This window comes from Rhopalosiphum maidis, chromosome 3 (genome assembly GCF_003676215.2).
Source record: "Rhopalosiphum maidis isolate BTI-1 chromosome 3, ASM367621v3, whole genome shotgun sequence".
NCBI classification, from domain to species: domain Eukaryota; kingdom Metazoa; phylum Arthropoda; class Insecta; order Hemiptera; family Aphididae; genus Rhopalosiphum; species Rhopalosiphum maidis.
This window is the reverse complement of record NC_040879.1, coordinates 32,083,338-32,101,694: the sequence shown is the minus strand read 5'-3', so window position 1 is coordinate 32,101,694 and position 18,357 is coordinate 32,083,338. Positions and strand designations below refer to the sequence as shown.

At 26.7% G+C, this 18,357-nt stretch overlaps 1 protein-coding gene and 2 long non-coding RNA genes across 3 annotated transcripts; 1 reads left to right on the top strand and 2 right to left on the bottom strand.

Moving 5' to 3' along the window:
• Window positions 1-2,462: 2,462 nt before the first annotated feature.
• LOC113558806 lies at window positions 2,463-11,682 on the bottom strand. The gene is made up of 3 exons (XR_003405703.1): window positions 11,544-11,682; window positions 11,258-11,483; window positions 2,463-2,564 (listed from the first exon to the last, which is right to left on the bottom strand). It is a non-coding gene; the product is annotated as an uncharacterized LOC113558806 (long non-coding RNA).
• A 1,104-nt stretch (window positions 11,683-12,786) lies between these two features.
• On the top strand, window positions 12,787-13,780 carry LOC113558890. The gene is made up of 3 exons (XR_003405745.1): window positions 12,787-13,067; window positions 13,240-13,604; window positions 13,682-13,780. It is a non-coding gene; the product is annotated as an uncharacterized LOC113558890 (long non-coding RNA).
• Window positions 13,781-14,050: 270 nt separating this feature from the next.
• Window positions 14,051-17,983, bottom strand: LOC113557899 (heterogeneous nuclear ribonucleoprotein 87F-like). The gene is made up of 6 exons (XM_026963440.1): window positions 17,849-17,983; window positions 17,575-17,708; window positions 16,861-16,981; window positions 16,446-16,653; window positions 16,271-16,375; window positions 14,051-14,088 (listed from the first exon to the last, which is right to left on the bottom strand). Exons 1-6 carry the CDS (start codon window positions 17,858-17,860, stop codon window positions 14,051-14,053), a joined length of 618 nt encoding a protein of 205 aa, XP_026819241.1. The 5' UTR covers window positions 17,861-17,983.
• Window positions 17,984-18,357: the final 374 nt, after the last annotated feature.

Below are 18,357 nucleotides of genomic sequence, written 5' to 3'. Positions count from 1 at the left end.
GTGCAGATTTCTTATCATACTTTTTTCAACGGCATATCATTTTTTAATGATAAATGATCTATTGAACTTCTTAGATTATACTAATACATCTATTTATTTAGCTTATTCCAGGCTTTGTATAGTAGATTGATTGTCGCTTCTGCTATGCTTTCCACGACTTCTTATCCATTAATTTATCTGTTGAAGTGTTCTCCATCTTTTATTTTTAGAAGCTTCAGGTATTCTCTGACTTGATAATTTTGCAGCTGTTCTCTCTTTTTGTTTTGTTTTGATTTATTTATAAAAATTTCCGAGGAAAAAATGTTAAAAATCAAAAAAATATTTTAAGAGTATTGAAGTGGATTAAAAGAGTCTCCTATAACATTTATTTGGTTTGTCAAAAACTGTAACTGAGGCTATACTCAGAACACTTTTTTGCGGCGAGGAGGGAGTACCCCCCTACAGGTACTGCCTTGACTGTATTACACCTTATACATCATGAATATTATGTTTTATGGTTATTATGATAAGATAATTTAGACACAGATTATTATTACTATACAACATAATCAGTGCTGTAGCAACCAAATATTGTACCCTAGGTGAAATTTCAAAATACTCTAATGTTTTTTAATTTATTGAAAAAACTCAATACTGAATATTGTATAAATGAAATATAATTAATGTTTTCGTCTTTATAATTATGTAAATGTTTGTTAATTTTAATGAAACAAATAATTTTTTAAAATATAAATGTAGATAAAAATTTTAAGTACTCTATAATATAATACTATTTATAATTTATATAAGTAAATACAAGTACGAAGAACCTATAGTTTACATAGGATAATTTTTTTATCATTAAACACGTCTTATTATTTCGTCAAGTACTGATTTTATTCAATTTTTTTTCTTCATAATATTTTGTTTCATGCTGTTCTAAAACTGAATGAAGTTTTTATATTTTTTCACCCCTTTATTTAATAGTGAACTCACCATCAACTTTTGATTTTCAAATGGCAATCTTCATTTAAAATGTATTAAATTAATAAGCTCATTTTTTTTTACATGAATTTTAACGTTCAAATTATTATTTTTCATTAATTTTTTAGCGAGACATAGCTTTTCATAGTTTGGCGGTTTTCGGTTTTTATAATACTTCTTATTTCATATAATCATATTATGTAATAAACTCGTTATTAACTATCAACGCAATCAGTGACGTAACTAGGTCAACTAGGGCACTAGTGTCACTTTTAGTGAAAGGGCCCTAATTGAAGTTTTTTACGCTTATAGTTGTGAACAAATTTGGGGTTGGCGATAAATTGTTAATTAGAAAAAATGAGGTTATATATATATATATTAATAAATTCCTAGGTGTTTGTAAATAAAATTATTAAATTAAGAAAACCCAATAATAATGGACATGACACAAATTTTTAACTCCACACTATACATATTTTTGTAGCTCATCCAACGCAGTCTCATTAAACCTTTGAATAGATTTACCGTCGTTAAAACCATTTTTTTTTGGAAATTTTAAATGAAACATAATGTTCTCATTTTTTCCAAAAAAATTCGGTTTTTTTGGAAATTTTGATCCCTAGATAATAATACACAATATATCCTATTTTTCTACATTACATGCTCATTAATCATAATATTATATTTTATTGTTACTATAATAATGACATAATGTATTAATGCACGTATGTAAACGTAGGTATTTTGTACATTTGTAATGTATTAATACTTAGTAGTTAGTAGTCCGAATTTTATTAAATTTGATCCATATATTAAAATTTAAAATAATGTAATTTTGACATTTATTATCAAATACCAAAAGAGGATATTATTAGTTTTACTGTGGTCTGTGGCAGTTGAGCCCCAGTATTACACACCCAACCCCCCGGTAGTTGCGCCATTGAACGTAACGACGAACGTTTTATCTGTAGTTACAAACTCCTCACAATAATAATCTGTTGGACGAACCCTAAAAGCCTTAAACCACCCAACTTTGAACAGCTATAACTCACTAACGGTAAAACGAATAATAATAATTTTAACGTTAAAATTTATTCAAAAAAGTCCTACTTTATTATGATATTTATGTCATGGGTTGCCATTTTAAAATTAAAAGTTGATAGTGATTTTACCATTAAATATAAGTTTAATCAAAATAAAAATGTTGAACAGTTTTAGAAAAGCATAAAACTAAAAATTAAAAAAAAAAATTGAAAAAAGTCAACATATTTTAAAATAATGAGTGTTTTATGATAAATTTGTCATTCTCTATACATATTTTTGTTATAATTTATAATATAAGAATTACATCAAAATACAAATCAACATAATAAGAAACACACAGTTGAACACACATTTTTAAAAATGTATACGTGAATTCCGGCTATTTTTCGTTAGAAATTCAAATCGTTCAAGGACACTTATAATATCAATATAAGGAGAAAACGTTACGAGATCCACCCATTTATTGGAACGCTGCTCGTTTTCCATACGCCGGATCTCTTAATGTACGACTACACGCACGATGCACATACGCACATACTGTTGTCTGTTGTATTAAGCTTTAAATTATATATAGATAAAATTAATTAGCAATACAAAATAATATTACTTAATAACTATAGTAAGAAAACAATTATGTAATAATTAAACAAACATATGAATATATGATTGTATAACTAAGTTAAGTAACAACATAAAAATGATAGATTTGTCCAAAGTTAAGTTAAGATAACATTTAAGCTATATAATAACAATTAGTATAATTTTACTTATAGTCAGTAAGTACTAAGTACGATTTAACAAATAACGATGACTAGGTTAAAATCAAATCATGTAAGGGTCATGTAAAAATCGAAATAGGAGCAGAGGTGATGATCCTGTGACACTGTCATTACGGAATGCGGTCTTTTAATTAAGTCTTTATATTAATATTTGTTTATTATTTTTGTGTACGTCTGAATTCATCATCGTAGACCATTTCTTAACTGGGAGGCCACGCAGGTCAAAATATTAAGACACAGATTTACAAAATGAACGTTTTTATTCAAAATTTGGCTTCCCCGACGATATGATACTTTTATTGTTCAAATTTATACTTATTATAGATAGGGAGGGGGTCGCGAAGTGATTGATCATATTTTTACCTTTTTTGTGGATCGCGAAATTAAAAAGGTTGAGAAACGCTGACATATAGACGACAAAGTGGCGCTCAGTTCGTGGTTCGTTACTCTACGACTTGTACAGTATGTGTGTGTACACGAACCAAGGTTTTTTTTTACTAAATATTGAGTTTGTTAATAAGACGTTATTTATTTTGGGACCCTACAGTTGTGTACGAATACTGATTTTGAAGTTACTAGTGTACAAATAGGTTAGTATTAAATTTTATTATTTTAAATTAAAATGTTTTTGTTTATTTATTTATACTTTCTTTTATTATTTTTTATAGAGTTCTTGCTATATCTAAATTAATAGATATTTATCTTATAAAAACCGGAACTTATAGAAATTTGTATATTAAATAAATTAAAATCAGCAGGTACAGTATATGAAATAAGAACGGGGTTATCGAATTTTTACAAGGGAATATGATAGTGATAATCCATTAGAAGAGACTGAAAAACAAAGTATAATAAACACTGATACATAATAAAATTAGTAGCAATGATTTAAATGCAGAAATAATCAAATAAATGTAACAATAGTAAATAATCAAGAATTAGTGAATGAAATAACGGAGAGTAAATGGTGTATGATAATTTGAATAGTAAAGCGCAGGATATTACTCAAAAAATCGAAATGATTATAAGTAGTTATGAGAATTACTATAAAAATAAGGTAAATTGTGAAAACGAATCTATTATTTTTTAATAATCAAGAATTAAATAAAACAAATAAATGAAAAAGGGAAATTAATTAGAGAAGTGTAGCGTAAAGAGGAAATGCTGTAGAGTAGCAATTAGCAATAATATGTCCGATTTATTAAAAGAAAGATATTATGAATTGCTGCAATTGCCGAGGAATATCATTGCTGAATACAATGTATATAATCTTATCAGGTATCATATTAAACATAATAAAGCTTTATTCAAAAGCATAGGCGTGCGCAGACCTGAATTTCGGGGGTGCTTACAATTTTTTCGGACCCTCTTCTTAATTTGGGCATTCTCTTAATAAGAAATGTACATATTTCAATAAATTATAATGCCTGAATAAACATTACTTAAATTATATCACATATTAATCAGTAGTATTACTAGAACCAGGTTATATAATATTTTATTAGATAGTTGGATCTAAAATCTATTTTCAAGATAATTGCAATATATTTTATTTATTATTTTTACTTTTGTAGTCAATAACATCTAGTTGTTATAATTGTAATAAGTTTTATCACGCAAATTTAAAATATTTTAAGTTGTATTGTTTTTTTTTATCCCAGAACATAATTTCTTCACAACATATTTTAGAAAAATTATCATTTTTATTCTAGTAACATTAGTTAAAATACGGACCCATATAAATGCTGTAGGACTTAAATTTTAGGGCCCCAATTACATGTGGGGGGGACCCCCCGGCCAGGCACACCCGGGACCCACCATTCGCACGCCATGTTCAAAAGATATCATTGGAGATTATCAGTATGGTTTTATGAGTGGCAGATCAACCATCGACAACTTTTTTATCGCTGAACAACTAATTGAGAAGCATTCAATAAAGACCTTCATATGCTGTTTATAGATTGTAAACAAGCATACGATACAGTGAATAGTGAAACACTTTGGAAGGCACTAATAACTTTTGGGGTACTAACTAAAATAGTAAGAATGATTAAATTATATATGAATAAAATGATGTGTAAAGTCAAATTCAATCAACACTTGTCAGATGAATATGAAGTCGAAACCGAACTTCAACAAGGAGACGCATTATCACTGGTACTAATTAATATAACACTAGAAATGGTCATTAAAAAAAAAATATGGAGGATTAAATTTAGAGACAATGGAAGACAGTGTGGAATACTAGCATACACAGATGATATTATCATTTTACGATCAGATAGTCAAGAAGTAAAAACTGGTAAAAATATCTAAAAACAAAAAAGTAAAGACATTGGACTAGAATTAAATGAATTAAAGACTAAATATAATATGGTAATATCTAAATGAGATAATTACGGAGAATATCTATAAGTCGATAATTATAAATTGAAAGAGTACATAGTGTCAAACACCTATGAGTTACAATAAATATCACAAATAATGATCATGAAAAAATAAGAATAAAAACAGCTGCGGCAAATATATGCTATTATAATCTAGTAAATCTTCAAATCAAAAAAGTGTCACTCAAATAAAAAAACCACACAATATAAGCTTGTTATCAGACCAGTTATTCTATGTACGCGCAAGACTTGGCCAACTACTAAAAGAGATAAAGCAAAAATAACAATCTTTGAAAGAAGGATACTGAGGAGAATCTACGGCCCAAAAAAGAATAATGAAACTGGACAATATGAGATAAGAGGCAATACAGAATAACGACAACTATACAATGAGCCTGACATAGAAGCAGATATAGAAGGATCGTATATGGTCACGTATGGCGATCTAAGAGTCTGAAAAAAGCAATACTAAAGTGGAAAATGAAAAAGACCACTAAGCAGACCAAAACAAAGGTGGATATACAATGTCTAAAAAAACCTAGTGGGAATTGGAATTCAGGATGGAGATGCAGTTGCAAAGGATAGATATAGATGGAAGCGCGTGTGTGTTGTGACAATGGGACTTAATGGCCTTTAAGAAACCGAAGAAAATTAATCAAGAATTAGTGTCTGGGTCCAGTAAAAAAAAAAATTCAACTGTATAGCATTGAAGGAATAAATAATAAGATAGAACAGAAAGGAAAAAGAAAGGATAGAGATATTTTAGATAGTAGTAACTTGTTTTTTAGTTACTCGATTAAAATTTATTTTTACTTTTAAACTAAATATTAGCTATTAAATATTTTTTTTGAATGAGTGATTTAAAAATCTTAACTTCGAATTTTCAATAAAAATTAATACTGCAACAGATATGTAAAAATACAGTACAATATTGTATTAATAAAAATTTAAAAGCAACAGTTAATACTAGTGATTTAAGAGCTAGATTTGGTAAATATTTAAATGGCACCATAATATTAAATGAAATTGATGACTTAAGCAAAGAAGAACGTAATTTTATCTGATTAAATCTTAATAAATTAGAAAAAGACGCAGGAATATCCGTTTTAAGCATTTCAAGTCTCGACACATTTAAATGATAAATTAACAACAGATAGTTTTTCAGAAATTTCAAAAAATAACTTAAAATTATATGATAACCCGAATGCAAGTGCAAACTCGATTGAATAAAATTAAAAATAACCTACTAAAATATTCGGACATCTATGAAAATATATTAATAAATGTTAAAACTAATGATACTGATAATAACATATATGAAAAATTAATTTTCGTTGGTATACAATAGAAATAATAAATAATTAAACAGAAAATACGGAAACCAATGAAAATATATTAATAAATCTTAATAATTTTACTAAATTTAATAGGCCTAATAACGCAAGTGAAAAAACAATATTCAACGACTATAACACAACAGGAATAATCAATAATCAAATAAAAAATAACCCAAATTTACTACTACATTTAATTTCATTAAATAAACGAACACAAAAAATGAATAACAAAACTCTAATGATTAAACCAGACCATTTCTCAAACAATGAGAACGTAAGGAAATGTTTAAACAATTTTAGAAAGCCGTAGAGGTGAATGGGGGAACGAAGAAGATAAAGTAAGATTTTTATTGGTATTTTGTAAAAGGTACAGCGAGTAGGTACACTTTTAGAAAATCTAGAGAACAAAACAATTGGATATGAACAAACATTCAATAGGAAATTCTTGACGAGTTTCAACCAATCGATTACAATACAACTTTGAAAAATAAATTAGAAAAAAGGCGACAAAGAGATACAGATATAGTTATAATAATTATTATAATCTATAATGAGTTTTGTAAAGAAATAGAAAATGTATGTAAAAAATTAAATAAAAATATAAATGAAGATGATAATTGCACATATATTTTAAAAGGATTAAAAGTCACAGTTTTACATGCGATTTCATTATATGATAATACTTACTTAAAAGAATTAAAGAAAAATTTAAAAAAATTCAAATTGATGCAATTTTGAATTAATAATTTAGGATCAGAATTAAGTTTGTATATAATATTGTGTATACGTTTTTATGTATGTATAATAATAGTATACTCGTTCATATATATAAAAAAACCAATCATCTTTTCTTACACATATCATGTTAATAATAAAAAAAATAAATAAACAAGCAAATGAAAAATAAATAAACATTTTCTATGAAGATAACCAATATACGGGGTGTAACAGATAGAACTGGCTTTTGAAATAACTTGTTATAATTAATATTTTCAATTTTTTTTTTTTTATTGATCAAGAGACTTTATTTTTTAGTACTTACTGAAAATAAAAAAAATTAAATCAAATTAAAATTTTTTTGGATAAATTTAAAATAACCAATTTGTGAATCTTATTATAAGAACAGTTTTGTTGGTAAAAAGATTGATCTAAGTCAAGTAGTTTATTTTTTAGAATATTTTTAAAATATCAATATTTTTTTATTAAATTAATTTGGAACGTAATAACTTTTTAAAAAATATGATTTTTGAGAATTTGGTGACATGAGTATATTTCTTAAATTATTTACTTATAATATAATATTATAATTTTTGTCATACGTTCAAGTAGCATAATTTTCTTTTTTTCTGTTACACCCTATAGACCATCATAAACATATTATCACGACTGGACTATGATTATTAAAAACAAACCTTGTTAAACGTATTGAATCAAATGTATCATTTGGATCACAAGAACAAAAAGTTAATACGATAATGTGACTACTAAATAAATCATATATACATAAGAAAAAACATGTACATACAACATAAACATACATTATCCTTTTAATCAAAAACTAAATGTTAAATTATAGAAAATAAAAAAATATGAAGGCATATTTTAAAATAATGTGATGGAGTGTCGTATGTGCCAATAGGAAACATATTAGGGTAAACAATTAACAACTTAAATGCTAAACAATAATTATAGAATTTAGATCAATGAAGCAAATTAACTGAGAGAACAAATATATATTACGGAATGTTCAACAAGGGACCTTCTAAAAGTCGCGGTACGGGAAGTACTGTGATCAGAGGACAAAATTTATACGTGTTTTTAATAAAGATATATATTTTAAGTTACAATTTGTTTGAGTTTGTTCAAAGTATCCATTTGACGTTAGTACGAATACGACACCAATATGAAATCAACGCTTACATAATTAAAGATTTAACACGTCAATTTCTATTAGTTAACAATTTCTGTTTAAAATATGATATAATTATTGGGGTGATTGTAAATTCCACCGATTTATAGGTAGAATTTAAAACATGAAAAATTCACCGGTACGTATTTTTGATCTGAAAACATGTTAACTCCATCGATGGTAAAATCCACAAATCAAAACTATTTTTAGTATAGCACATCAACTGTCGAATAGCTGTGTGTTTTATTTTAATTTTTTTTTAACTAAAACTTGTGATGATTATTAATTATTATATGTATTTTTTTTAATTTGTGTAAAATGTATAAAAATATCTAAATATAATATGTATTATGAATAAATTAGAAATCTGTACATAAATTATGAAAAGAAATAAAGACTCATATTTTATATAAATTAACATATGATTTTACATGCGAATTTGATACATTCATTTTATTTTATTTTTAAAGCAAATATCATAAAAAAAAAAACATATACCTACGTCCTACTTACCATTAATCAGTCATTTTTCTACTGATATGCCACTCATTTTTTACATAATAATTCGCGTTTCAGGTTAAACCAAATATTAATTCTGGTTTCCGGTTTATTTCCGGGTATTTATTTTTTCAGTCTGATGTTGTTTAATACGGGTTTGGGTTTTGTAATTCGGGTTTCAGGTTTCTGGTTATGTTCGGATGCAAAGCCCTGGCTCTAGATAGTTATCTTTACTTCAAATCATACACTAATTATATGTAAATTATCGTTCAAATTATTCTAATTTTAAAAATAATAGAATGAAATATATACTGAACGCGAAATTTGCTCTTACGCGTATGTAAAACGGAATCAACACTCAACACATGCTGGTTTAGTGCCTTCTTAGGAAGATTTCAGAGCAATATTTGTTTTCTTACTCAGACCCACGCATATAGATAAAACACTTTCACATAAAATTTTTTTTTTGTGATTTTTTAGTAATCTTTTAGTAAAATTACCTATTACAAAAACTATAATATTTTTGAGGGAATGATGTCGGTTTTATTTTTTATTATTATTTGATTTTGTATTCGACTTTTAAAATAAAAAAACAGACATCCTAAAATTTACCTGTGTGGCAGAAAAAACGGGGGGGGGGGCTATCGCCTCTTGGTCTGTGCCTGGTCAAGATTGATGTAAAATATAAATAGTTATCTGGTCGCGATTTGCACTACCCGATTAATGCATTTAAAATATATATTCATGAATATACTCTTGTTTACGAATTACGAATACATATAAGAACTTCGATCATTTTTTAGATGTTGGAAAACGAAGGATTTGACGTTAACCAGATTATTTCAGCTGTTTCACTAAGATATGATTGAAGATGCTGGAGTTAATATATTTATATGAAACATGATTTATAAGCCCATTTCAAAATCCATGTCTAAATTGTATTTATCATTAACTACTTGCGTCCGTATTAGTTTAGTTTAGGGTACATCGCGGGGAGGTTAACTAATTTAAACCCCTATAATATTCGATGATTACTCTTATAAACGGAAACGCATTTGGAAAATTTAATATAATTTGTTGACAAAACTAGACGCACTCGGAGCATCTAGCATATTATAACTATATTTACGTCTACCTTTATTGGCCATTGCCCCATTAAGCATTGAATAACAAGCCAATTGAGAGACGGAAGTTACCTCATAATACACAATTAAAACGATTATTGAAGCAATTTAATATTTAAATATCGAGAGTAAATGAACTTTAAACTCTACAAAGTAAATAACTTTTCAAAATAACCAGAGAAAACAAAGAAAAATTTTAATCTCTCTGACAGACAATTAAAAACAGACTAGGTTTGACAAAATAATAATAGATAATTAGGTAATAATAAATAGCAAATAATTAAAATAAAAAACGCAAACATCATTGATAATTTAACATTTCCACAAAGTAATAATAAGTTAATCGTGACAATAATGTAATACATTATATTTAAACGTATAATATTGACTACGAACACATGCAAATATGATGGAATTATTTCTAAATGTTAGGATTTTCTATATATTGATTTTATACTTTTATATAAAAATATAATAATTATTAGACATTATTTTCAGTAATTACTTCCATACAAATATAAAGGACGTTGAAGTTTTTGAAAATAAAATACACAATATTAACTGTTGTAATTTTCAACATAAAACGCAATTTTTTTTATTTTTAGGACTTCCAAGAATTGCGCTTGGGGCACAGGCATCTTTCGTCCCCCTTGCTACGGCCCTGGACATGATTATTTGTTTTAGTTCTTAATTTTCAGTTGGCTCATTCAAGCGTTAATGTTATTTTATCTAGTATATATAAAACTACAGGTATAGATTATTAAATAATAATAAAAGAAACAATATTTTTCTTCAATTTTGTCAATTATAAGAAGTGTTGATATTTTTACTAAGAAATAACTTACTAAATGCTAAGAGGATTAGTTTATTTAAAATCAATCATGCCACAAGAAGCTAGCGATTTGATTGAGTATTTTAATTCTACTTGCTTTTCGTGTCACCGGCTGCGGCTATCGGATTAGCATTTAGCCGGATGACTGAAAATATAATGTGGTATTGAGGAAGTAAAGGATACCCGGCTTAATACTATATATACAGATTACAGGAACGTGCCTAGGACGTAGAATGGTGATCAACCCCCCTCTCCCTAATCACATCCATGTGTATATAAATATAAAAGTAAATTCGTAAAGCCCAAGATAATAATATAATAAAATGCAAAGGCAAATACTCAATAAAAAAGAGAACCTGTCGGCAACGTTGCAGCGGGACGTACCTGCTATAAATCTTCAATGGAACGGCGAAAACTGTCTCACGACAAAATCGTAATAATATTTTGGCTCGTAAAAAACTGAAAATCACTGGAAACTAGGTCCAATTGGCAATTGCCCAACGATCTAGCGACGGCGGCGAACTCGAGTAGGTTGGATATATATATATATATACACACATACGTATACCAGTCGTTTCGACGGCGACTGGACGTGCGGCGTTCATTGCGGCTGCAATAATAAAACGCGGATATAATAATGCAAAATATAAATTACCGACGATAAAATCACTTGTCCATTTAGAAAGATTCGACCACACGACCTTGGCGAGTGATAATGCGGAGACATATCACGCATACGCTGTATGATGGACGTCGACGCGATAAATACAAATATCAAATAAAACTACGCTATGTAACGATAGTTTGGCAGAAGTCGACCACAACGATACGTGTTAGTGTAAAAAACGGTACTACAGCGAGTAAATAGAACCGCAGCTTGTTGCTTCGTGACCGGCAAGCACAGGTGACTGCAAAAGACAAAGATAACAGGACTTGAATTTGTTTCATTCAAATAGTATATGATATTATATTGGTCATATTATGTAATAATGGACATTTTTTTCAATTTTTTTTATATTATTAAAAATTATCACTGTACCTAAATGCATATTAATTCAACTATCAAATATCATTAATCATTATATTACTATATGTACAAGTTTATACAAATTTTGATTTCCCTTGCTACGCGTACATCGTCCGTGATCCCACATAGTCGAATTGCGGCAATCCGATTTCTACCTGGGAGGTTAAGTTTTACTTAAATTTATTTTCCCCGATGATATCTGACATCTTAATTTAAGTTTTAACACGTACTACGATTTTAACTTTTTCTCCTATAAAACACCATCAAACTTGACGTCAAGAGGTGTAACAAGGTTAGAATAGATTCAGCACAAGTATCGATTTGTATCGGCTGAGGACTGATAGCTAGACATTCAATTTCAATTACAATTTTTGACATGTTTTTATTATTTTTAAATTAAAAAAAAAACGAGGAATGCATGTGACAAACTTTTATACCTAATGATAACTGATAAGGAATAGAATAACTGATAATTCACAAATACGGTAATCGACTATCACATTTTTAGTAGGTAACCAATTTCTAGTGGTTGGATGTATAGGTAGTTCACTTTGGTGAACTGATTCAGTAATTTATCATTCGATTAAATGAACTAGTTCAGTGAATCATTTGGTAAAGTGAGTCATAAGTCGAATTGTCAACTCGTTCTCGTAATTTCGTTCAGTCCTTAGATCATATACAATGATATAATATATACGATATACATGATATATATGATCTAAGGTTCAGTCGTTTACTGATTCAGTGATTCGTGTCGTATTGATAAGACTGGACGCCAGTGATCCGTTCGTCTTTTACCTATATCCATAGTCCATAAACCTTTTGATAAGCCTAATGAAATTTGTTTGATAATATTTTATGAACAAAATTCAACAAATAGTTATACTACAGATATATAAAAATACTGTATTTTATATATCTATGGGTCATACAGACTCAGTGTTGAACGACGTTCAATTTTATAGTGATTCAGTTTCGATTGTTCCGAATTCACCGAATCGTTCATTTTAGACACTCGTTCAAATGAACCTGTTCATTCACGAACGACATTTTTAATTCAAGCCCCTTAGGGTCTAGAAATTTTCTAGACACCCGATCACCATTCCGTACCGAATTTCAGGTGAAACAACCTCGAGCGGCTTCGTGATGTTCACCAAAAAAAAAATGGTAATTTAATAATTAACATTATAAACACGATTTTGTAGTAAGAAACACTACATAATAGTTTGTGAATACTTATCATGAAATTCTTAATTGTTGTGGTATAATTACATTCATTGTTGAATGATTTCTGTTTAATTTCTAATGTTAAAATACAATTTTTGTTATGGATCACCAGGTCAAGTTTAAAAGTCCTATAAAAAACTTAAAGAATAAACATGAGAAGAAAAATTATAATGTATTTATTCAAACCAAAAATGACAATGATAAGATTGTGATTGACGATCGAAACACTCAGGGCTGTATCATCCAGGACAATGTCGAAAAAGATCAAAATGACATAAAGAATACCAAACTTGACAACAGTTACATCATTGTTTTGATATCTTAAAAAGTAAACTTAGATACGACTTGTAGGATTGTCAACGTTAAATCACTTTCTGAAGGCAATGACATTTTACATAAGAAAGCAGCAACGTCATCAAGAAAGTATTGCACAAGGAGCTACCAAAAGACAACAAGCAATTACCATTAGTTTTATTGGTAACTGGTCAGAATTTATTTATAAAAAAGCATTTGTCGAGAATGTATAAATGTATAATTGATTTGTTTGATTTTAGATAAAATCCAGATGATTGACTAAACTTTCTCAACTTGATTTAGAAGATAAAGCTATGAAGAAAGGTACAGTAATTTTTCGCTTTAAATCTCAATATGTAAAACAGAACAATGATACATCAGTTGTTAAAAATTTACAATGTTTCTGGTTAAAAAAATTCCAAAAATTAACTAAATATATTAATAATATTAATGATTGTCTAAAAACCTTAGAATGCCTTACACTGCTATTAAACATGTTAGAAATTCTGGAATAACTGTGAATATATCTCGGCCACTCAAACAACTATATAACAAATGTACACAAAATATTAATAAATAAATTTATATGTAAAATTTTAATTAAAATACAGAAACTGAGTATTAGTGCTCTAATGGTTTAAATTAGCTCTCAGTCTAGCCTTGGTAACTAAATAATAAATATATAAACTATATAAAACAATATTTATTGTCTAGCTCTAGGTTACTGTAATGCTTAAAGTTTTATTAATATTAATATAATATTTATTATTCAATCAAATATAATAATTTAGTTTTTGAACTTTTGAAGTATACTCTTATAATAATTTTGATATTGATTTGACTATCTAACATTTTATTGTGTCCATTATATTATTTTTTTTTTTATCTTAATTATTATCATAAAGTAGGCAACAATAAAAAATATTGGTTAATTAATAAAAATAATAATTACTTATTTTAAATAACAATATTATTGTATTGAATTTAAGAACAATTATATCATTTTGTATATTAAAATAATCAATGTGTTAATTACCTTTAACTGTTATCACTACTGTATGTTGAGTTCAAGGAAATAATACCCACCTTCAATGTAATCATTTGATACTCGTTATTAGTATAAAAAACTTGAAATTATGGGACTACGATATATATAAAACAAAATTATTTACTTAACATATAAAAGTATAAAAAAATGGCTCTAAAATTAAGTAATTATCTATTAATTATAGAAAAAAATAACTAAACTAAATTATTATTTTAAATGTAATTTTATTCAATAATATCTATACAAATTTTCTTCCTAATTAGTATTTCTTAGTTTCTTAGTGTTCTTAGTATCATTTTGCTAAAGTTAAAATTGAAATATTAAAGATGGGCATGGAAACTATTTATTATCCTTTGAAAATAAATGTCAACATTATGATTAACCCAATAATTTTTTGACAAATTATAACAGTCATTAACAGATTCTGGTTAATATGAAAATTGTATTTTTTCTTTATATAGGGTATAAAAATTATAAATTAGAGTTGCAACTTATAATTGATTAAGTTATGTATAAAAGCCTTTTAAGTATTTTGATTAAAAAAAAAGTGATTGAATAAATTACATTTAATTTCCTACATTTAAAAGAATTAACTTTTTCAATTATATGAAAAATTTGTGTACAACAATTATACCTTTTATACTTAAAATAGGCAAAGCTGAGAGAGTTAGAGTAGTAATAGTAATAATAAGAGGAGTAAAAAGTTGAATAGAAAAAAATGTAATTTGAATTTTTTTTTTAATCATTTATTTACAATCCAAGCCAAAGCTTAATAAGTAAACTTATTAAAAGTTTCTATAATATACATTACACATACTAACAAAAATATATAGTAAAATTATTACATATTAATATTATTATGTAACTGTTAATTATTATAATATGTTATTAATATGATATTAATTAACATAATATATAGACATCATTCTACCAAAATCAGTTCTTAATTATTTATGTTAATTTTAGGTAAGTAAAGTTATTAAAAATCACAGTACCAACGTATATTTACATTTTTAACATTAAATTAAGTTATCTAATAATATTTGGATATTTTCTTACACAGATCAGCTTGTTCATTTCTGTAGATATTTAATATGTATATATTTTATAAATCAAAACAATTTATAATATTTTGATCAGTGATCACTGATCCCGATTTAAATACAGAAATGGTGCATTTAAGACATATTAGAAAAATAATACTAATTAGTAACTATTTTTCATGGTAAATTTTGTCTTGTTAAGTTGGACGTTACATTTAGAATAAAAGTAACACGTTATATTTTTAGTAAAAAGAAACTTTTATTTTTAATTCGTTATGATTAATATAATATCAATTAAACTATGCATACAAAGAGCCAATATAAATACAATTATACACTTTAAAATATTAGTTATATATAATTACATGCTTAAATATAATTTATACAGTTTTTTTTATAACAAAAAAATAATTCATTTTAGTAACACTTCTGGGTTGTGGGCATAACGAAAAGTGCTGAACGTCCAATTTTAATTAATGTTAAAAGACTAATTTTCAGGTATAATATACTAAATAATTTTAAATAGTTATTAAATGTTATTTATTCTATATGATTGAGAAAATTAATTTAATTTAATTTATTAATACAATCATTAAGAATTAAGTATAATATTTATTTGTTGACACATGATTATTTTTTACAATAAATGAAGAAACATTGAACCATAAATTTAAATTAAAGAGGGTTGGAAAATTAATAAAATATATTGATGTTGTTATAAAACCCTCCCCATGGTACACATAAGTTATTGTTATTACCGAGATAGTGGCATCTTCCAACATAACCATAACTGCCTTGGATTCTATGACTAAAAGCCTTTTTTACGTTCAATTTTCCTCCAGCAACTAGATGACTTCTGATCGCTTTAATTAAACCAACATATATTTACCACATAATGTATAATGAATATGAATGTGTATTTATGTTACTTACAAAGAACTTTGTCAGCTGAAGCTTTGACATCATACTTAATAAATCCAAATCCTTTAATTTTACCAGTATAATTATCACTCACTATTTTTAAGAAATTGATATTACCAAATTGTCTAAAATATTCAAAAATATCATGTTCTGATTGCTCACTTATGCCAGAAACAAATACTTTTTTTACATCAATTGTATTATTTGGTTCATTAATTACCTGAGAAAATAAAAAAGAATTTAAATATTAAGAATAATCAAATCTATTTAGTTTTACTTTGATGTGTTAAAATAAAGACAATTGTATTGACTATTAATAATTGAAATGTCAATCTTTAAAATTCTACTTAATTGTATTTGCTTTTTTATTTTATTTTTATAAATACTTTATTAAAATATTTCAAAGAAAAACATGTAAATTTCATACGGAACGAGGTAAAGCAATCTTGGTTTCAACTTCACGACCATCTATTCTATGAGGCGTATTTGACATGGCCTGATCAACCATATACGACTGAGAATAAGTAACAAATCCAAATCCTCGTGATCTAGATATTAAAACATTAAAAAATCATATTAATTGAAATATTTAACATAATAAAAACGATTGGTTACCGATTGGTTTGAGGGTATTTCTTGACAACAGCTTCTTCAACTTCACCCCATTGCTCAAAAAAGTCTCTAAGTGATTTATTTGTTGTCTCGAAGTTTAAGTCACAAATGAATAATTGCTTGTTTTTGTTTCTCTATTGAAAAAAAATTAATTAATTTAATTAAAGAATAAATCATGTATAAGTAACTAGTCTTATGATAATTAATTTTACTTAAATGCTTAACAGATTAACTTTAAATATAATGTTACATTTTTCATTAAATAAATAAATTATAAACAATTAAAATAAAACACATAATTTGTGAATTTCATACTGAAAGAGGTATAGCAAGCTTAGTTACAACTTCACGACCATCTATTCTATGAGGTGTATGTGACATGGCTTGATGAACCATATAAGATTGAGAATAAAAAACAAATCCAAAACCTCGTGATCTAGATATTAAAACATTAAAAAATGATAACAATTTTAAAATGATGTATTACTTATTGAAATAGGTATTTAGCATAATAAAAACGATTAGTTACTGTTTTGTTTGAGGGTTTCTCTTGACAAAAGCCGCTTCAACTTTACCCCATTGCTCAAAAAAGTCTCTAAGTGATTTATTTGTTGTCTGGAAGTTTAAACCACCAATGAATAATTGTCTGTTTTGTTCATCGCACTATCGTAAAAAATTCTTTGGTTATGTTTGACGTATAAATCATTTGTGTTAATATTTTAAATCGAATGTTTTATGCACAAAATACAAATATGTATGAGTAAACTATTTTGTTTTGAAAGAATTTAGTTAACTTTACTTACGTTAGAACCCATGTTTGATAAGATATCTCGTAATACAAACAAAAACAGTAAAAGTAAAAAGAATATAAAGTTAATATAAGTCAACTAAATTAATAAATGTTAATAAGGAGGTATTCGATTATTTATAAGAATAATAATTATGAATTAAATTTACAAACAAAAATGGAAAAAACGCTCACCACAGTATTATTGTACTGCGAGTAAAAGCGCGGATTCAGGTCGCAGGATGTAATGGGACTGTGTGTAGTAGAGCAAAGCGGAAGCGTTTTGATATTGTTCGATGAGTTGGTCTTGTAACAGTGTGCACAACTTACATGAAAAACGCACTAACAACAATGGCGGAAAGTATAATATAACATTTCGTAGGTCATTTTTAGGTTTAATCATATAAAGAATTAGATTTAGTCATTTCTGATAATAAAAAATCATTATATTGATGTTATACATTCATCAGCACAAAATTCTAAATTTTTAATATTGATGATTATCATTAAAATAAAAACCAAAAG

What these genes read in the sequence shown, in the direction of transcription:
- LOC113557899 (XM_026963440.1), bottom strand. An exon ending in TTCAGCTGACAAAGTTCTTT is followed by an intron (nt 16,376 to 16,445) that starts GTAAGTAACATA and finishes GTTTAATTAAAG; the next exon opens with CGATCAGAAGTCATCTAGTT. An exon ending in TGGAAGATGCCACTATCTCG is followed by an intron (nt 14,089 to 16,270) that starts GTAATAACAATA and finishes TTTATTATTTAG; the next exon opens with TTACCAAGGCTAGACTGAGA.